The sequence below is a fragment of the Salvia miltiorrhiza genome, chromosome 4 (assembly GCF_028751815.1).
Source record: "Salvia miltiorrhiza cultivar Shanhuang (shh) chromosome 4, IMPLAD_Smil_shh, whole genome shotgun sequence".
NCBI classification, from domain to species: domain Eukaryota; kingdom Viridiplantae; phylum Streptophyta; class Magnoliopsida; order Lamiales; family Lamiaceae; genus Salvia; species Salvia miltiorrhiza.
The window spans coordinates 36,635,052-36,657,058 of NC_080390.1; the positions used below are offsets into that span (position 1 = coordinate 36,635,052).

General features: G+C 35.1%; 2 protein-coding genes across 4 annotated transcripts; one reads left to right on the forward strand and one right to left on the reverse strand.

Annotated features, from left to right (window-relative positions):
* Positions 1-246: 246 nt before the first annotated feature.
* On the reverse strand, positions 247-1,285 carry LOC131021407 (zinc finger BED domain-containing protein RICESLEEPER 2-like). Its single transcript, XM_057950593.1, has 2 exons — positions 811-1,285; positions 247-728 (listed from the first exon to the last, which is right to left on the reverse strand). The coding sequence occupies exons 1-2, from the start codon at positions 1,274-1,276 to the stop codon at positions 268-270; spliced, it is 927 nt and encodes a 308-aa protein (XP_057806576.1). The 5' UTR covers positions 1,277-1,285; the 3' UTR covers positions 247-267.
* Positions 1,286-1,923: 638 nt separating this feature from the next.
* LOC131021408 (light-mediated development protein DET1) lies at positions 1,924-7,855 on the forward strand. Of its 3 annotated transcripts, none has more exons than XM_057950594.1 (11): positions 1,924-2,235; positions 3,513-3,940; positions 4,040-4,268; positions 4,595-4,753; positions 5,245-5,313; positions 5,462-5,518; positions 5,662-5,742; positions 5,944-6,108; positions 6,200-6,295; positions 7,398-7,497; positions 7,639-7,855. In XM_057950594.1, exons 1-11 carry the CDS (start codon positions 2,164-2,166, stop codon positions 7,776-7,778), a joined length of 1,596 nt encoding a protein of 531 aa, XP_057806577.1. In that variant the 5' UTR covers positions 1,924-2,163; the 3' UTR covers positions 7,779-7,855. The 3 variants fall into 3 exon arrangements, with proteins under 3 accessions (XP_057806577.1, XP_057806578.1, XP_057806579.1); XM_057950595.1 differs by lacking the exon at positions 1,924-2,235 and adding an exon at positions 2,265-2,283; XM_057950596.1 differs by lacking the exon at positions 1,924-2,235 and having other exon boundaries at positions 3,513-3,594; positions 3,692-3,940.
* Positions 7,856-22,007: the final 14,152 nt, after the last annotated feature.

Genomic DNA, 22,007 nt, shown 5'->3' on the forward strand with positions numbered 1-22,007 from the left:
AGATTTGAGCCAATCCTCAGCGCATATCAAAGCCTCCACCATATTAACAGTCAACGAGCTTCTAAATTTAGATAAAACACGACTACCCGTTCTAAATGCAGACTCAGAAGCAACGCTCGATATAGGGATAGCCATGATGTCCCTCACCATCTCGGATAGAATAGGGAAGCGCGGGCTATTTTTGGACCACCACTGTAGGATATCAAACTGATCCCTCTCAATAGTTTTGTGCTTGTATTTCTTTTCAGCAAAGTACACAGTAATCTCTTACATATCGCCTGAATCTTCATCTTCACTATCATCAGAAATAACATCAACATGACTTCGAGCACTACTAACTCGAGGTTCAATTTGAACCGAAGTAGGTGCATTCGCAAGTGCTTCATCAGTTGAAGCAAGTTGTTTCTTGTAATACTCAAACAACTCATTCAATGAGTTGCGCACCTCCCCCAACAATTCAATTGCTCGTTGCGGAGCATAAACTTTCTTCAAGCACTTTTCCACATGTGTTATCTTCTGTCTCGGATCCAACAATGCAGCAATGTGGAACAACTTGTTCATTCTTGGGTTCATCTCATCAGTTTCCAACCAATACTTTCCAAGCTTGTCCTTCATCTCATTGGCCATGGCCCTAATCTCAGTATCGGTGTCCCTCTGTAACTGAGTAATGAACTCAAAGATAGAGCACATTTCCTTGAAAAACAAATGGGCAGAGACATATGTGGTACCTGAGAAGAGAAGTGTCAAATCATGAAATAAAAGACTTGCTTATTTCCTTGAAAAATAAATTGACTAAGACATAAGTGGTACCTGAGACGAGAAGTGTCAAATCATAAAATCTGCCCAAATAATCACAAATCATCCTCACTTTAGCCCAATCATTGCTGTCAGGAACTCCAATTGTCATGTCTTTGTACTTCTTTTGATTCAAATCATGTACAAATTCCTTAACTACATTCACATGTAGATTGAAGACCTCAACATATGGCACAGCAGACTCGAGCATCAAATATGTAGAGTTCCATCTCGTCGGCACATCCAAAGTCAAAGACTTGCTGCAAGCAATCTTCAAGGCCTCCACATAACCTCTAAACTTATCCGCTCTAGATGGTGATGCCTTTATCCATTTGACGGCTTCTCTTACTCGTCTCACGGACATGCCAATCTCATCTAATCCCTCATTCACAATTAAGTTTAGGATGTGAGCAACACAACGCATGTGCAAATACTTGCCACCAACAATACTTGTCCCCCACCTCTCAAAGTCTGGCTTCATGTACCTAATTGCAGCATCATTTGTCGTTGCATTGTCCATCGTGCAACAGAGTACCTTATGCAAGCATCATTTGCCGTTGCATTATCGTTTGATTTAGTTTCAAGAACTTGCTATTTCTTTTCCCTTTTCATGTTAGAATTAGCGCGAATGTATTTCTATTTCAATTCTTATTTTCTTTTGTTCTCTGCTTAATGTTAGGATTAAAGATTACTGTAGATCTGTATTTATCTTTTATATAAAGTTGATTGTAGATTTACCGTTCATAGTTGATAGAGATCTGTGACAGACCTAATACGTGATCAGAATGTTAAGTAATACTGCCCTTTTAGCTTTTCTTTTCGACTTGGGTTAGCTTACCACGCTATAATTGATCTCGTTCTCTTGCGAGTTAACTTAAGTGTTTTAAGTTGAAACAGATTCTTAAGATTCGACTTGGATTAGCTTACTACGTTATAATTGATCTTGTTTTCTTACGAGTCAATTTAAGTATTTAAATTGAAACAAACTCAAATCCAGGACCTTAAGTTTTAGACATTAATTTTCTACAGTTAGGCCAATACCTACCGCAATTCTTTTGCAGCATGGATGTGTGTAGAGAGAGAGTACTGTTGCTGTTGAGAGTTGGGACACTTCTTTGTGGTTACGAAACATACATGCAGCCTTTCCTCACTACTAATAGTAATATAATCGTCTCTCTCTCTCTGTCTCTCTCACACACACACACATTCATCTCCTCTCTCTAACTTACCCCCTCTCGTCTTCCTGTATTCGCTCCATTCAAATTCCCCACCCCAAAAACCCCCACTCTCAAACTCAGGCAAAATACTGTCTCCACATGGTTTGGAAAAACAAATAAGGAGGAAGAATTGGGATCGTGTTCCTACTTAATGTTTAGAAGCAACAATGTGGCGGCCCGAATTTTCGAGCGCCAGATTTCTACTCCTGCTCCCGGCACCTCTGTACGCTTTATTCTCTTTGGGTTTCGTTTAATTCTTGTGATTTTTTAGGTGGGGGATTGTTTACGTTGTTTTTATGGATGATTTTGCTCTTAGTTTAGCTTGAAACTTTCAATTTGGCCGTTATATTTGAGCTCAGTTTTGGTTTAATTAGTTGCAAACATGAGCGAGGTAGGTTTCTTTGTTCGAAGTGATGGGCGTGTTTTTCCGCCGAGTATAATTGCGCTATTGCGTTTGTGTTGGATTATTACATGTTTTTCGTAATTAGGATACAGGTACCACTGGGTTTTGAGATAAAGTGCGATTATTCTGGAAGATTTCAATCCAGATATCTGCTACATTGGTACCATGAAATTTGCATCATGAAGATGAAATTTTAGATTGGGGGTTGTCGACTTGTCGCAAAAGAAAATTAAAAGACAGTGCACAATGGTGCTTACAATGAGGAAATTAAAGTGCTCGACTTAAGTTTTTGTGGACTTAATAGGCAATTTGGCTAAGCTTATTTTAAGGAGCTTATAAGATGTTCTAAGGGTTATAAGATGCAATGTCTCAAGAGCTTATAAGTTGTTAAAGTATTTGGATAATTGAACTTATAAGCTAGAGAGAGAATTTTGAGTTAAAAAGAGAAAATCATAATTAGAGAGAGCAAATTAAAGAGGGATGAAATTGCAGGGATATATGATGGAAATAACACAATAGTAGGGTTATTTTTGTAAAATGATTGTTGCTTATAAGATTATCAAAAAATAAGTTGGGGTTGAGGAGTTTATTTTTGGGGACCTTATAACACCTATTGGAGTTTATTTTTACAGTTTATAAGCTGTTTAGGAACATATTTTGCCACACACTTCTCATGAGCTTATAATCACGTTTTAAAGACCCCTTAGTGTTGGATGATCAATCTACTCATGCAAATTTGATCGTCATTTTTGGAGAGAACAAGTGAAAGACAACTACTGTTTTCGGTGAGGCACATATGTGGAACTCCAAGAACAAAAAATAAAAAAACTGCTTGAGCTCCAGTTTAGCCCAAATGCTGTGCTTGATTTTGGGCTCAGATGATAAGTTGGTCAATCTTGCATTGTAGGCTGCTTCGTGATCTTTTGATGAATTAAACAGTCCTTCACTTGCTTTATGCTCTGTTAAAAATAAGCTTTTCTTTTTCTAAGGATTTTTCTCGTATGCACTCACCATCTACGGGCTTTAGGATTCCGTGGGTCTATGCTATTGTATAATATCCTTTCCTCTCAATGATATCTAATTATTGATTGTTCCAGGTCCATTGTGCCAGACGGTTTTATGAGAACATAGTTCCATGTCATACTATATATGACGTTGAATGCCCTGACGTTCTATTTCGTAAGTTCAGTGACGATGGAAACTACCTTGTAACCTTCAGCAGGAATCATCAGGATCTCGTTGTTTACAGACCCACTTGGCTGTCATTTTCGTGCAGAGAAGACGATTGTCTTAATCATGATCTTCCTCCTAAAGCCAGCAAATTCGAGAGTTTTTTTACCCAAATGTACTGCGTCACTCTTGCTGCCAGTGGTGAGCTTATATGCAAAGATTTCTTCCTGTACTCAGAAAAAAATCAATTTGGAATATTTGCAACTTCAACTGCACAAATTCATGATGCACCTGCTGTTGGAGGTGCAATTCAAGGAATCCCATCAATTGAAAAAATAACCTTTCACCTTGTAAGGTCTGTATAATAATATTATATTGCTCCAGTTTGAATTTCCAACACTGTAAAGCTTATTGAATCATACTTTTTGAGTGTTGCTTACTCTGAATCAAATAGATTGGAAGATGGAGTTATACTTGATGAGAGGGTTTTCTGCAATGATTATATTAACTTGGCGCATAGCATGGGTGTTTTCTTGTACGATGATTTGGTGGCTATAGTGTCTCTGCGTTATCAGAGAATCCACATTCTCCAAATCAGAGACTCTGGAAACCTTGTTGATGTAAGATCTATTGGGGAATATTGCCGAGAAGATGATGAGCTTTTTCTCAATTCCAGTGCTCAGGCAAGTGGTACTGCTTCAAGCTCTTCACAAAATTGTCCATAAGTTTTATTGGTGATATCGCTGTTCTACACTCTTGTTCATCATAATTTTCTAAAGTTAACATACAATTCACAATCTTCACATATGCTTTCCAACTTGCATGTTAATTTTAAGTTTCTACAGTATTGACTCGAGATAAGACTCACTCTTTCATTCTAATAGATTGATCCATTTTCCCATTGTTGAATGTTTTCATTTTATCTAGGATTTGTGTTTCAATTTAATATGTCCCATGGTGAACTAGGTATAAGTGTAAACCTGACAAATAATTTGTTTACCAATGGCAGGGTATGACCATTGCAGACAGAAATACAGCACATAATATTGGCAATGGTCTGGATAATATCCATCATATGCCAGAGACTTCTTTTTTGAGTGGTTTAAAGCAGCGCCTGCTTTCCTTTATATTACGAGGGATATGGAATGAAGAACATGATCCGACTTCAGTGAGTATATGGATATTGATAAATATCAGAGTTTCTGACATTTTTATTATAAATAGAGGACCTAAAAAATATTCATTTTAGAAATATAGTTTGGTCTTGTGATAGTTTCTAGACATGCATAATTCCGTTGCCACTCTGGTTTGTAGGATAACTTAGGTGTTCTTTGTTTTGTTTGTTTGTTTGTTTGTTTTCCTACCTTCCTGCTGTGTAGCATCTAAATCCCATGAAATGGGGAATTTCATTTTGGATGCTAGACTTAAATGAGGCTGTTCATGAAGTAAACTTTGCCCCATTGGAACAAGATGGTATTTGTGTCACCTAATATGTTTTGAAAACATATGCTGTAATTTGAGTAGCAATGTTGTCATGTAAAACTGAAAATTTAGCACTTTAGCCTACGGTACTCAATTTGTGGTTTTTTGAATAGCTTCTGACTATATCTATAAATTCTTTTGTGTTTTGATTCTTATAATTCTTTACTTCATTACCAGAGAATGCAATGCCTTAAGAAGAAGTTTTATTTCCATTTCCAAGATTATGCTGATTTGGTTATATGGAAGGTAAGGATTTAACTTTCATATTCAAGTCTATACATTATTCTGTAACCCTGAATGTATATTTTTTGATTGATTTATTTTCTTTATTTGTGTACAAGTTAGTATTTTCGTACTGCTAGAGCTTTTTGACAAGCTTGATTATCTCGCTCAGGTGCAATTCTTAGACCGGCATCACCTTCTAATAAAGTTTGGCAGTGTTGATGGTGGGGTGAGTCTTCCTTTACTGCTTATTACATTCAGTTTAGTCATAATATATTAATATTCATAATATCCTTTAATGTAATAATCTCACATTTTTCATAAAAGCATGCCAAGGCAGGCTTGGTTCTAATTTTATTGCCTGTGCTGCAGGTGGCGCGAAATACAGATAACCATCCTGCATTCTTTGCTGTGTATAATATGGAGACAACAGAAATAATTTCATTTTATCAGGTCTGAATAATTATGCTACTCTTGAAGCCTTGCTCCGCAGAGCCTGTAATGATTTGGTTCCTATTCATTTACAAACCGATTGCTTAAAAATTAATTCGTATTGGGCAGCTTGGGTATTATGTTCTCTACAGTAGTACTAGTTTTAGTTTGAACTTCAAGGCTTATCTTTCCCTCTTTGACTATTCTTCTTTTCTCTTGTAGAACTCTGCCGAGGAGCTCTATACATTGTTTGAGCTATTTTGCGAGCATTTCCATTCCTCGTCAAAGAATTCATTTTACATGAATTTTTTATCAACACATTCAAACAACATTCATGCCCTGGAGCAGTTGAAATGCAATAAAACCAAAGCTAGCAGCTTGCAGCAGGTAATGTCGAGGTTTATAATTGGTATCTACTTTTTTAGCGTCTGTCAGTTTTCCACTTTGACATGTATGCACATGCCTACTAATATTGCAGTTTGTTAAGAAGATGTTAGCTACTTTGCCTTTCAATTGTCAGTCCCAGAGCCCTTCACCCTACTTCAATCACTCACTATTTCGATACGATGAAAAGGTTAGGGTTCTATTTCTTTTTTACATTTTGAAGTCATCTGGTTAGAAATCGAGAAGTAATTTCTTTTATGTTTACATGTCTTTTCTGATAACATGTTTGGACCTCAAATTATATGTGGCACCTTTGAGTAGCTGAAAGATCCACATTGGCATGATGATTATTGGTCATTGAAAACTGTTTGTCCTTGGCTCTGCTTTTCTATCATGCTTGACCTTGCTTACCGTACTATAGGTATCTACAGTATGAGACTAATGATAAATTGATACTAAACAGGAAAGTAAAAGGATAGGAAACTGTTCTAGTCAGCATATGTTTAATTTAGGTTATTTTGTCACCATTACATGCAACGCATAAAATTGGTTACAAACTTTCTAAATCCTTTGGTTTCAATGTCTTTCACGAACATTCAAATTTTCAAATTCCATTTGTTATTCTTCTTCAGTTTTACATGGTGTGTTATTGCCTTTCCCAGCGAGCTATTGAACTAGCCACCTGTAGTAGATGAACTATTTCCGAGCCAAGAAATGATGGCATTTCGCTTTTGTCCATGAGATATTCATGAGAAAGTAAAAACGTGGAATATGATAATGGTTTTAAGAGAGCGGTACCAGATCTCCACATTTTTAGACATTGAAGATGAAAGTATTCAGATCCTGGGAGTAATATCAGAATAATTTTTCATTCGTTCACTTCTCTAAAATAGTTTTTGATTTGAAGTATTATATACTTTTCTATGAAACCGAACTGAGAAGAGTTGAATATGTGCTGTGACATCCTATTTTCTTTCATATTCCTAATTCTGACTATTTCCCAGTCTTGTGCCTCTCATTCCAAACTGGGTTGAGTGCAAAGAGCAAATCAGACTGCCTTACATATGGAATCTGTGCATAATTACTTGGTGACGTAAAAATTTGTGATTAAAACAAAACCAAGCATATGTCACGAGTGCATGCCAAGTTGGTTCGCTGTCAGCTTGGGCACCCTTCAGGTGTCCTCGAGCTCTATCCTTGCATTGGCGTTTGAATCTCTGAGTGTGTTGATTAAGGTTTATTATTCCGTAATCTTTGAGCATGTTGATTAAGGTTTGAAACAACTTGTGCAGTTGATTTCAGCAACTGACCGACACAGACAGTCTACTGACCATCCGATCAAATTCATTTTGAGGAGGCAACCTAATACTCTCAAATTCAAGATCAAACCAGGTATCGAAAGCACTCTAAATCTAAACTATGGCTCTTAACAGATATATCTTGTTGATCTTCAATCCTCTTTTCTCCCTGTGAGTTTCTTATTGCTGACAGATGTTATTGCTTAACTGACAACGGTTATTATAAACTGTGAAGGTCCTGAATCTGGGAATTCTGATACCCGGACGAAGAAGATATCGTCGTTTCTGTTTCATCCAATTTTGCCTCTAGCGATTTCTGTACAACAGACTCTATTTTTGCAACCAGCAGTTGTAAATATCCACTTCCGTAGATAATTCTTTCCCATGATGTCCTACACGAATTTATATTTTCCGATTGGTAAAACATAAATATTGATTTTCTTGTCTCTCTACATTCATAATGTGTACCAGCGAGCATTCTCATTCGCAGCATGGAATCATTCTCATACTAGTTCAAGTACAGTATTATATTGTGAAGGTCACTGTTGTAACATTTCAAGAGAGAGAGAGAGATTTTGTTTTGAATCTTACTTATCTTCATTAGACGTAAAAGTGTTCTACATTTTTTTGTTTTCATGTTTTATTAGCATTGTAGACGGTTGGGTGAACGTTCGGTTATTCAGTCACCGAATTGAATCGAATAGCAAAAATTGAATTATATAATTAGGGTGCTGATATTTAGACACTAAGGGCTCGTTTGGTTTTCAGTATTGCATTAATCAGGATATAAATTATCCTGATAATTTAGTGTGGATTAGTCATGATTTCTAATCTCATATGGGTGTTTGATATCATTGGTAATTAATCCCAAAAAGTGTTTGATATCCATTGGAATAGGTTGGATTAACATATCAAATACCTAAATTATCCTCACATATTTTACCAAAAGACATTCGTGTCCTCAAATCTGAAAATAAGATGGAGGCATTGGTATCCTCACAACATCGTTTGGCGTGAAAAGGGTATCAATTTTTGATTTTAACATCTCGGTATTAAATTTATCCCATGGGGAGGGTGGTATAATTAGTGTGGGTTAATCCCACAAAATAAGCTAGGGTCTTGGGATAAACCCGGAGTTGATCATATTAGTAGCACATAATACCAAACACTGCATAAATTCATATTAATTTAACTTATCCTGCTTTAAAACCCATATCAAACGGGCCCTAAGTATCTTAGACACGCCTTCAAAACTCGGTTTTTTGGCTGTGTAGAATGGACCGGTTTTTTAGTGTTGTGTCTTTTTACTAAAATATCCCTAATTTATTGTTTTGTATTTTTCGGTTTTGATAATTTCCGAAATTTAAGTTTTTCTGTTTCCTTATTTTTCGTTTTTTTTTTTTGAAAATTATATAAATCATATATTTCGAAGTTTATATGATTTTTTATTCCAAAATTATTTTGATTTATTTGTTTCAAAATTTTATTATTGATTTGTTTCCTCTAATTTAGGGATTCTCCTAAAAATAATTTTAGATTTGTTTTCACACATTATTTTTTTCCGAAAATTCTATTATTTATTTTTATCGAAGGTTATTTTTTTTTCCTGAAAATTATGTTTTCTTTATTTGTTTCCACTAATTTTGGGATTCTCCTAAAAATAATCCTAAATTTGTTTTCGGATATAATTTTTTTATTGTTTCCAAAAATAATCAAAATTATGTTTTCTTTATTTTTTATTTTTTTTCTTCCTGAAATTTAGATTTTTAATATTCGAAAATTATGTTAGTTTTTCCCGAAGATTTATTTTTTTATTTTTTTTGAAAATTATGTTATTTTTATTTGTTTCCACTAATTTGGATATTCTTCTAAAAATAATCCTATATTTGTTTCCAGTAATTTAGATATTCTCCTAAAATAATCCTAGATTTGTTTCTACTAATTTTGAGATTCTCATTCTAAAAAAAAAATCCTAGATTTGATTCTACTAATTTAGAGATTCTCCTAAAATAATCCTAGACTTGTTTCCACATATATTTTATTTTTCGATTATTATTTTTAATTTTTTGAATTTTATGTTAATTTTATTTGTTTTTACTAATTTAGAGATTCCCTTCAAAATAATCCTAGATTTGTTTTCATTTATATATATTTTTTCCAATAATTAAAAAAAACATTTCGAAGATGATTTAAAAAAAAAAACCGAAATACAAGAAAAAGGTGCTTGGGGGATTTGAACCTAAAACCTCAATAAAATGTGAGTGATACTTTGCCACCTTGTCCGGTAGTGGCAACCACATTAGTCACTCGTTAGAAATAAAGATAAAATGAATCATACGATGGGACATTGATCGAAAAAATAAATAACATATACTTGAATTAAATTTATTACTATAATAATGCAGTAAATGCGATATAATAATAAGAAAATTGAACTAGTGTGAGTAATGAAGTCGAAATAATTATAGTCAATGAAATAAAGTTTAATTAATTGGTTGAAATAAATTAGTGAAGTTGAAAAAAAATTGTAAATACCATGGGATATCGCTCGGAAACTATATAACATATATTTGAAGACAATGTATTATAATATAGTATTGAAGTCGATTTGATAATAAGAAAATGAACTACTATCCGAAAATACATTTGCGCATTTTGGAAACGAGATGGTGCGTCGATTTGGAAGATTTCAAATTGAAATAATTACAAAGATAAATTAGGAACTCATATAGTGTGAAAATATAATCCCAAAAAATTAGGATCTAATTTTAAGGATGATAAAAATCATTCAAAATGTTATGAAAAATTCGAACAGTCTTTTTAACAAACAGTTGGTGTGCATTCAAGCTCTTTAATTTAATGAACTTACTTAATAATTTTAAATTTAAGTAAAAAATAAAAAGATTACTTAATTATTTACAAGTAATAATATTACTTAATTATTAGTGAAAAAAAATCACAATTTTTGAAAAAAATAAAAATAGAATTTTCGAGGAAAAATAATACGTGTGGAAACAAATCTACGATTATTTTTAGGATAATCCTTAAATATGTGTAAACAAATGAATAAAAAATTATCGAAAAATATAAATAATAGAATTTTCGGAAAAAATAATATGAGTTGGGAAATAGAAGAAATATCCTATACCAGTTTTGATGATCCAAAACCCTTAGTTTTCTTTTCCTAGACTAGCCTCTGTATTTGAACTCAACTGTTAGAGTTCAATCTTTTAGCATTGGCAGATCCTTGGGAACTCCGATTAAAATTGATGGAGCCACGGCTGAGGGAGAGGTTGGACATTATGCTCGTATTCTCATTGAGATTGATCTTGCTTTATCTAGACCGGATTATATTCATGTTCAGTGCCCGGATAAATAATTTTATGTGGAGTTCGGCTTCGAGAAGCTTCCACTTTATTGTTCAATTTGTAGATTAACTGGACACTCGGTTGATACGTGTAAGCGTTCCCAAGCTGTTGCTAAAGTGGCGCAGCCAGAGAAGGAGACCTCGCCTGTGTAGAAGGCGGCTGACAAATCGAAAAAGGATGATGGGTTTATTCCAGTTAAACCAAGAAATAACTGGAAGCCTAAGGAGATGAGACCGACGGCGACGACTGCTCTTCACAACAACAATGGCTTTGCTGCGCTCACGGGCGGACAGACCGAGAAGGATGTTTCACCTTTTATCCGGCCCAGATTTATTACAAGCTTTGTCGGTGCCTTCTGCCACTCTAGAAAATGTGGAGCATGTTGAGGATGATAAATCTGACTCCGATAGCTCGGTGGAAGACGAAATTATCGCGGATAATGTTGTGATGGAACGAGAGTCGTCTGGAGGAGGTATTACTCACTCCCCAGCCTGCCAACTAGATGGGCCTCCTGCTGGAACGGGGCAATCGGATGTGGCTGCTGCGGCCGATGGAGCCTGATCCAGAGGGATGACTGCTGGGGACAGCCCGGTGAGGAATTGTGCTGTACAGAAAGACGCCGCCGAGGTGACAGACGGGGGCAGTCCAATACATGAACATCAGAAAGCCGCTGCCATGATTACACAACGGGATAAGGACCCTATTCCTGATTCTCCACCGGGTACTGAGAAGGCTCGGGCGGAGTCTCAGGGGCCCACTCTAGATCAGGAGGACATTGCTAATCGTATTAGCAGGCTAGAAGCGCAAGTTAGTCAAGGGATGCAAATGCTCATTGAGCAAGTGCCACCTAAGCGTGGACCGGGTCATCCTAAAAGGGTATAGAACGTCCGCGCATGCCACAGAATCCGGTAGATAGCATAAAAGGTCGCCTAAAAAATTCGGAGGAAATATAAGCCGATGGACTTTGTTGTTGATCATAGCAACAATAGTGCTCTGCGTGCTATGAACAATATCGCGAACGATTGTTGGTCTGATGAAATGGAGTTGGACGACTTTCACACCAACATGGGTTTTCGTTATTGATTATGTTGCGATCTGTTGTTGTTTTCTTTTGACTTTGGCTATCCTGGGCATTGTCATTTTTGTTTAACGAGCTCTTTTCGAGTCTCGGGCCCTTAGTCTGCTTTCTTGTGTCTTCAAAGGTTTTTTCTTTTTTCTTTTTATAATAAAACTCAATTCAATATTCAAGATTCGAAATCCGCAAAAAATAATAATCTAAAATTCCAAAACATCTTAAGAGTATAAATTAAGAATAATTATTGGCAATTTTGTTGAATAGTAATAATAACCATTTTAATTTTAAAATACTACTATATATAAATTATTAAATTAATTATTATTTCAGTTCGATTTTCGGTTAACCAAATATTTTTTTTGTTAAAAATCATAATCGAACCGAAAAATCAAAAATTTCAAAATTTAAAACCAAAATCGAACCGAATTAGTATTTCGATTAGGTTCAATTTGATTTTTCAGATTTAATCGGATTTTGCTCACTCCTAGTTGACGGGAGTAGAATAAGTTAATGAGTGCTAAGCTTAAAATCTAAAATTAGGATCTTACTTAATTGGCGAGGATAAAATTCTAGGGGGAGGGGGGGGGGGGGTGTTGAAATATTGAGCTTTAAATTTCAGTTTTCATCGAATATTTTTTGAGGTATTTAATTTAAATAATTGATAAGATGAATGATTGAATATTTTTATCGTTAATAATACTCCCTCCATCCCAATTTTAAGTATTAATCTTTTCTGTTTTGGTTGTCACATATTTTGGTATCCATTTCTATTTTTAGTAAAAATAGGTGGGACTCTCGATCCACTTTAATTATTTTAATACTCACATAAAAGGTGAGACCCTTATTCCACTCACAACACACTCGATCACTTTATTAAAACTCGTGTCACTCTAAAATGAATACTAAAAATTGGGGCGGAGGGAGTAGCATTTTTTCAATCTCACTCTTTTAATGGGATAAGAATCAAGCAAAACTAGTTCAAATGATATAAATAATCAAGGGTCTTGAAATATACTATAGTTTCAATTCATCAAAATAAACATTAGTCTTACTATTTTTATTTATCAAGACTAATCCTTCGAAATATTTACTTTTGCCTCCTTAGTTTTCTAATCGAACAATGAATGGCAATTTCATTTTATTTAAAATTAGCTTCTGTGTGTGTATAAGTAAAGGATCACGAGCCGCATTTTTTTGTGAGAACGAAGAACCATGAATAAATACATAAAATACATGAACAAAAGACAATAAAATCTGAACATCTTTGTTCATGTACTTTTTATTTAGGGTTAAAGGTGCAAATGCACCCATAATGTAGACACTCCTAGAGCGTATACCCCTCCATACTCGACGTTGGATCAATTAAGCCCCCAATGTCCCAATTTCGATGCAATTAAACCTCCCCCCAACGCCATTTAACTCTGTTATGTAATTTTTTTTTTCGTAAGTGGTGGGATCCACCACCAAATTCAGTGCAATTAAGCCCTTCCTCCTTAGATTCCAGTGCACTTAAGCCCTTCATCACTTGGATTTCAGTGCAATTAAGCTCTTCCACGATTTCTTCTTCACCGAGCTCACTGGAAAATTTTAAGAATTGCAGATATCTCATCCTTTCAAATATGCCACTCGTAATCTCCTCCACCGCCACATCGCTTTCAAATCTCACTCATCAACAACTCTTCCAATCACTTCACTCCCCAAGTTTCTTTGATTAATGGCGTCTGCAGAAACTTGGGTGAAGAATTGATAACGAATAAATCAATAAAATCTACGAATTAAACAATGTAAAGATAACTCAATTATCATTGAGTTCATTCTCTCTCTCTCTCTATATCTAGGGTTGAGTTCAACAGAGAATTATCTTTTTCGAGAGAACGAACAAATCTATATATTTTACGAACAGATCAACATAAGTAATGAACAGACGTATTTAGTAAAAATATAGAAAAACTCGCCACCAGCAGGATTCGAACCCGGGGCAAATTGTTGTTCATGCGGTACATTGATCTGTTCATTAAAATTATAGATCTGTTCGTTTTTAGGGTATATAGAGAAGGATTCAACAGAGAAGCTAAATATTGTGGAGAATAGAGAATTCGTAAAATAAAAACGAACAGATCTATAATTTTAATGAACAGATCAATGTACCGCATGAACAACAATTTGCCCCGGGTTCGAATCCTGCTGGTGGCGAGTTTTTCTATATAGGGGTGGGCCACCGTGAGAGCACATCTTAAAATAAGAAATAAAAGCAATTTTTAATGTATGAATTTTATGTAAAACACGTATGAATTCGCTGTATAAAGGTATGAATTGTGAAAAAAAAAATTGCTACCTTTGGGATTCGAACTCAGGACCATAAATCCATCCAACAGGATTACGAATCAACCGTAGATCTTGATAATCTAAGGGCTGGAAATGATTCTTATTTTATATCTTAAAAAATGCTCTTATTTTAGCTCTTCCCTATATATATATATATATATATATATATATATATATATAGGGAGAGGTTCAAATAAGAACCACTAAATAAAATTAGAACAGAGAACCATTTTAAACCATTCGATCATCAAGATCTACGGTGGATGCATCATCTTGGTGGATGAATGCAGATCCTGGGTTCGAATCCTGAAGGGAGCAAAAAATTTATTATTTTCGGATGCATTAAATTTAATAGCGAATGCATTAATTTATATAGTAGATGCATTGATTTTAATGGTTCTTATGTTCTCACGATAAGTGTGGTTCTCACTATAACCGCACCCTATATATATATATATAGTATAATTACAAACTCCCTTTTATAGTATAATTTAAAAATTATTACATAATGATGGATTCATTATAAAAAAATAAAAAAGAATTTTTGTTTTCTATAAGATTCGAATCTAAAACCACGAATTTATTTAACAAAAGTGATGAATTAATCAATCATAGATCTTTATAACTTAAGGATTGAATATATACATATACGAGCTTTAAGAACATGATTGGTGTGATAGAATTGAATGACGGGAAATGAAATTGAAGTAAGAATGTAATGACTAGGAAAAGAATGATAAACATCGAGTAATTCTTATGCTTGATATGCACAAGTAAAAAATAAGGAATAAAAGTGTGATTCTTTATTTGATTCTATTCTTATAAGTGGTAACTTCTAATAAATTCAAGGAATTAAATAAAGATTTGTCTACAAATTTCACAAATTCCGAAAGCCAATTTCGTCTTTAGGCGATTTCAAAAAGCCAATTTTGTCATTTAGAAAGTCAAATTCAGAAATTTAGAACATAAAAAATGGGTAAAGAATTGAACGGTGAAGATTAATTTTTATAGCGAGAAATTGTCCACGTCAAGATTCAGACATTTCAAGTCAACTTTAATTTGAAAAAAAATGAAAAACGTATCAAAAATTGAATAAGTTTAAAGTTCATGTATTTATAACTATGTTTTAAAGTTCATGTTAAATACCAAAAAGTGAATAAAATTCATTTATTTATATACCAATTACCCTTATATTATCTCTCTATTTAGTGGAATAAAAAGCAAACACAACCTACATAATACAGATGATATAACTGACCAATATCCTCGAATAGCCATTTTGAATTGAATAGTAATTTGGATATGACTGATTTTTTTTACCTTCTTTCCTCAATTCCTTCGTAACTTAGCCGACGTTTGGTTGAGTGTTTTTAGTGGTTGAAAAGGGAATCAAGTAATTGAATCCATTACTTGTTGTTTGGTTTGGGTAATGAGATAATCATTACCTTTACTTGAGGGTAACTCAATCACCCAATTTGTTACACCTCAAAATAGAGGGGAAACAAAAGAAAGAGAATTCCTTACTAATGATTCCTTTTCATTGTTAAACTAAACACTCAATAAAAATAATTGTTATTGTTACCATTCAACTCCTTTATTTGATTTCATTCCCTTTCCATTCCTTTACTTGAACCGAACGAGCACTTATTATATTTGAAGAAGGGATTTGGGGGAAGTTCGATTTAGGCTGTTCTGAAAGAATTCCGGGGTGGCAAGACTATATATGGAGGTTTTGTTCATTTTGTTGGGAGGATTTACATTAGTATGGCCAAAAAGGACTCGTGCATTTACATTTACGTACCAAACTTGGGAAGCTAATAAGGAAAACCATGTAACAAGAATATTTGTTGGAATGATGTTAGTTAATACTACTAGTTATGTGCCTTATATATCTTTAATTAAATTTTATAGCCAAGATCTATACTTGAATTATTGATCCACGTTTTTTCTATCTCGGAAGTAGTAACATAACCTAATGGATTAATTAATTTGTGACTTGTCTATCTAAGAAGGACAATGCGAACAGATAATAAATGTGAAATTCATAAATAGACTGGTTAGGTTGCTGAAAATTTTAATGACACAACTGTAAATTGACATCCAGTTTAATGCGGATTTAAGTCGGCACCAGAGATTATAAATATAATGCATGCAAATTTACAGTATAGATATCTTCAATGAACAATTTCAAACATCTAAAATTTGAAAATATATATTCGAATGTAACTTGTTATTATCTTTGTAGATTATAAATGACCATTGTTATATATCTAGCATATCATCGATAGGGACTACTAGTTAAATTTTTAACATATTTCTGGATACTAAAACATAACAACATTCCAAGACAGTGCAAGGCTGTAAGCTAAATGAATGAAAAAAATGTGTTTGTCCCAATTGACAGGTCCACATTTAGATGCCCACATGTCAGAGTTTATATATTTAAATTAAGCTTTAAATGAAAAAACAGGCATGGGAAAAAGTGGAATGGATCAAACGAGGGCCCTCCGAAAAAATCAAGAGGGTTGAGACCAAGTATTTAAGATACACAAAATGTATAGCTGGAGACTGAAGTATTTAATATTGGATAAATTCTTTTGGATCTATTTAATCTGGATAAAATAGTTCTAAAATTAGTACATTTCAATTTAGAATTAAAATACTTATAAATTATTAATATGATATCAGACATTATTTATAAAATAAAATTCTTTATATAAATCATTATGAGATGCATTTCTCAAGTATATATTGTGTACTTTTCAACATCATCTTAATTTTCTTATTTCCATGAAATCATAATAATTCGAAACACAACCACAATATAAAAAGTCATAAAATGTATAACATATATTATAATTTAGGAATATATATATATATATATATATATATATATATATCACATACTAAATTAAATTTGAATATTTACTACAAGTAAAGCCTTTTTAATGTGACGAAAAAATATGTGATACCGAGCCTATTGTAATCTCCAATCAAATTATGAATAATTAAAGAGAATTTGAGTTTGCTAATCTTAGTTATAGTTTATTAAGTGCCAATTATAATTTATTCATTCTCAATTATTAATTAAATAGCAATTTATATAGAAAAGAAAAAGAAAAAATCTAAAGAAAAATCCTTGAAAGCACAAGGGCCGGACCTCATTACCCCCCAAAGAAAAACCCAATGGGAAAAACTTTAAGGAGGAAAAAGAGTGTCCGTCTAGAAACAACGTGAGACATAAGTCGAAAACGAAAAAAGAAAATAAAGTAAGGGTAGAAAGGATAAGTACCAGTACTGAGCTTCGGACTAGTCATCAGCCAATACTTGCCATAATCCCAAAGGCAGTTCCTGCAACGACTATTAGGAAGCTTCAGACTAACCATCACGTCCCAGGTAGCCGTGCTAGAAAGTCGTCTGCAGCCAAAGGAAAGGGAAGGGAAGACGTGGTCTAACAGACCACCAATAAAGCAGCCAAAGGAAAGGGAAGGGAAGACGTGGTCTAACAGACCACCAATAACCACGCAAATCTCAAGCAAATAAGATGCAAACCAGCTAGCGAAAAGAACCTGCAATGGAATAATCATGCAGCAACAAAATGAAGGACATCCAAAATCTAAAAGCATGACCAAGAAGAAGCGGCCATCACCTAAAAAGGGAAGGAATAGGTAATGGTACTGAACCAAAAACACACCCAAATCAAATCATTCCGGTAGATCCGACCGATGAATACGCAACGCCGACTGTGGGAGCCTCTCTCATCCCTGCCATCCCCGATGAGGCTAGGATCTTCCCAACAGCGGAGCCACCAACGAAGCCCGACCCTCCGGGCCTCTAGCTCACCAGAAAACTAAAAAAACCACTGGGGACGCTCCAAAACCCAGCATCACAAAGTAAAACTGAGCCTACCGATGAGAGGCAGCAGAATCCCAATAACACTGTACGAGAAAACCCCATGCAAGCCAAAATTAGACCACCGTGCGGAGGTGGCTATGAGTGGACATGTCCATGCACACTATGTTCCTGATAGCGTCAATCTCATTGGGCCACCAACCCTCAGCCATATTGTTATTCACCATAATGTCCGTCGATTTATTACGTTCACGATAAATATGGGTGACATGGAGGTGAAAGTTCTGAAGAAGATTAAGAACTTTGTTCCATGAGCCGACGAAGCGCCAATGTACTAAAGAACATCTAGATTCTAATAAATGGACAATATATGTTGAGTCAGACTCAACCCACAAGTGAAGCCAAACATAAACATGGGCGACTTGAATAACCATGATGATAGCGAGAAGCTCGGCCTCAAAGGCATAACCGATCCCGCTCTTGAAATGAATGCAGCCTCTGACCAGCACCATTTATCATGGAAAAAGCACCTCCTGCATCAATTTTTCCCAGAGAACCCATAGCCGAGTCATTAGTGTTAACCTTGATCCAATTAGAAATTGGAGGCCACCGATGAACATTGATAATGTCAATTGTCAGGAAGAGGCGTTGCACAAGCAGCCATGCCAATAACTTGAATAACGGTATAATCAGACCAGCTGTTACACATGTGGCTAATTAAGATTGCGGAAATTATTGTCCATCTCATGAAAAGCAACTTTGACGACATGTATCCTGCGTTTATGATCAAAGCTCTTGTTATAAAAAATAAAATACATCGATTCCTTTGCGTCTAGATAGCCTAGAGCATAGTGATGATGTCGACCTTCCAAAAAGAGTGAACTTGAGGACTCAGTTTGTAATTCCAGGGAGCAACTAAGAAGCTATGGATATCCGAAACGTCGATGGCGTGGTTATATATAATTAAACCAGCCAAGAAATTCCTGCCAAAGATTTTGGACACGTTCGCACTGCCAAAAGATGTGGTCTGCTATCTATCCGTCCTTGAGACAAAAAGAACAAAAGTTAGGCATGATAAGGCCGTAGTGAGTAAGACGATCAAAAATGGGCATCCTATCATGAATGATCCTCCAACAAACAAGCGATCTTCTGATAGAAATGTATGACTCCTAAATCCAAGATCCCTAAATGACTTTTGAAAATCTATGGCTGTTATTGGCGAAGGCAAGAGCAGTTGTAACTTTTCCATGAAGAGAAGGTTTCCAAAAATGAGTGTTAGAATCGGTGCCAATGAGAAGAAGAATAATATCACATAAGATTTACGGGAAAATGTTGACAAATTCTTGTGTGAAATGCCATATCCCAACAAAGAAATAGTCCACCATGGAGTGATCAAGGATTTATCGATAAGTTTGTAGCCCAACTAATCATCTTTCTAGAAGTTAGTGGAAGATCCATTACCAATATAGTTGTAAGAATTGTCAACAATATCATAAATTTCATGTTTCAAACCCAGCCATATAGAAGAGGCAAAAAATCGTAAGGTAATTATCATTCATGATGTTATAGCCAAAATCCCGACCACGAATAATGTTCCATGCCATTTTCATTAGGAAACATTTATTCATCAGAGAAAAAAAGCGAAGACCCAACCCTCTTTCCTCTTTGATAGCACACAGTCGATCATAACTGACAGAGCAAGAATGACGCTTTCGGACATCACCAGTCTAAATAAAATTAAGGCATTTCAAATCAAGTTCCAGGAGCAGAGATCTAGGCCATCTATAAACCATTATAGAATGAGTGATAGAGCTATGAATAACGGACTTGACGAGACAAAGTCTACCCGCCATGGATAAGTGCATACATGTCCATCTAGAAAATTTCTGAAGAATGCCATCGTGAATAGTCTTGAAATAAGAAAAACAAACTCTCCCAATAGAAATGGGAACGCCCAAATTGTTGGGAACTTAATGAAATATCCTAACCCTAGTTTTGATGATACCAAAATCCTTAAGTTCTCTTTGTAATAGACTAGAACCTTTCGAACTCAAGTGTTAGAGTTCATCTTCTAGTTGTTTAATGTTCTGAAGACTGAAGAACGAAGGACTGACGACTGAAGACTGAAGAACTCGACTGATGTTCACGATTAAAGGCAGAGTCAAATACTGATATTTGACTAGAACGAGTTTCTCAACTGAAGAATCAGTTATGACTGATTCATCTAATGCTGGCTACGTGGAATCAGCAGACTGATACTAAATGTCAAGTATCAGTTAACATTCTTCCTCGGACTGAAACTCCAACGTTAAAAGGAAGCCACGCAATCAAAGTACAGTCACATTAAATGCAGAGATACATAGGATCGTCCTTTCTCTGCAAAGCATTCCTTTTTGGTGATTACCTTTTCAGAGGCACCTTACCTCTTGTACCTAAGTGGCCGTTTCTCACCAAACAAGGAACCTCGAAGATTGAAGCCTCAGCAAAATTCGAATTACTCTCCAACAGATGAATTCTTGAAGACCATCTTCGCCAACGGATCCATTCAAGACCTCTCCTATAAATAGAGCTCGAGGATTACTTCAATCTTCACCGATTCAAATACACAAGCTGAAACGCTGCCGAAATTGCAACTCAGCCAATCAAAGCCTTCCAAAGTTTGAATCGAAGAAGAGAATCACAAAGCCAAAATCAGTCCATTGCTGATTACATATATTCTCTTAGAACCATAGGCAAATATTGTTTATCCAAAGCCTAAGTTACTGATTACAGAGAGCCTGTTCTCTGTGATCTAGTTGGTAGTTTTCGAACCTCCTTTCAATTGAGCGAAAAGAGTGTTTGAGTTGTGTGGAGTTCAGACCAGTGTTCTAACTCCAAGAGATCTTAGTGCCCAGTGTGCGCTAAGTGTGTTTGAGAAATCCAACCCAGTATGTTGGTGCTGAAACGTGTGTTTTCAGTTCAAGGTTTGCTATGCACCCATAAGCATAAGCCCAGAGTGTTTGTCAGTGTGATCAACTGACCGTGGACGTAGGAATTGGATTCCGAACCACGTAAAAAATCTCTTTGTCGTTTATCGCTTTCAGTTCTATTTTCATATTTGTGCTCAAATGTCTTTAACTAAAACTGATTAACTGCAAAGTGAAACATAAACCTAACAACGTTTTAATCACAAAGGCTATTTCAAAAGAAAAAGTTTTTCGCTGCCAGTGTTATAAGTCTAACTGATAAATCTTTGGATAGTCAGTAAGATTCATAACACTCCTCTGTTTTATATCTAAGACTGAAGCCTTGCTCATATCAGTTAAAGTCTTGGACTTAACTGATATCTCTTTACCTGAAGAGAGATTCAGTATCAGTTTTAAACCTTCTGAATCAAAGTTTTCCTAAACTATCTCTATAACCAAAAAGTCGAGCTTCTTGTTTGAGAAATAGCATATAGGTGTATCCCTCCCCCCATACACCTATTCTAGACCTTCCAGGACCTAACACAAATAGGTGAAGGGCATCGAACCAATTGAGAAATTCAAAATTCTAGTGTTGGACCGCCTCTTGGGAGTTGTAACTTTTTCAACAAAGTACACGTGGAATTTATCAGGGCAATAACTTTGTGTTGGAACACAAAAAGATATATCCAACCTCCTTGTTTTGATGATACCAAAACTGTTAGAATGTCTCTCTAGACTAATATCCATTTCTGGACTTAAGTGTTTTGGTCCACATTAGTTTAGACTGAAGCGGTGATGTGTGTAATTTAGTTATCTAGATTCATATTATTTATCGTGTGTTTTTATTTGATTTTGCCCAAGTTCGTTGGCATTCTGCGCAGGAATTGCATGGATCGGAGTTGGAGACTCATGGATGAAGAAAGCTCAAGAATGGTGTGAATTTGATGAAGATTAGAGTTGACTGTGGAGGAATTTAGAGATTGGGCTTGGAGTTAATTATTTTAGATTTAATTAAAACCTAATACTCTTGTTTTGATTA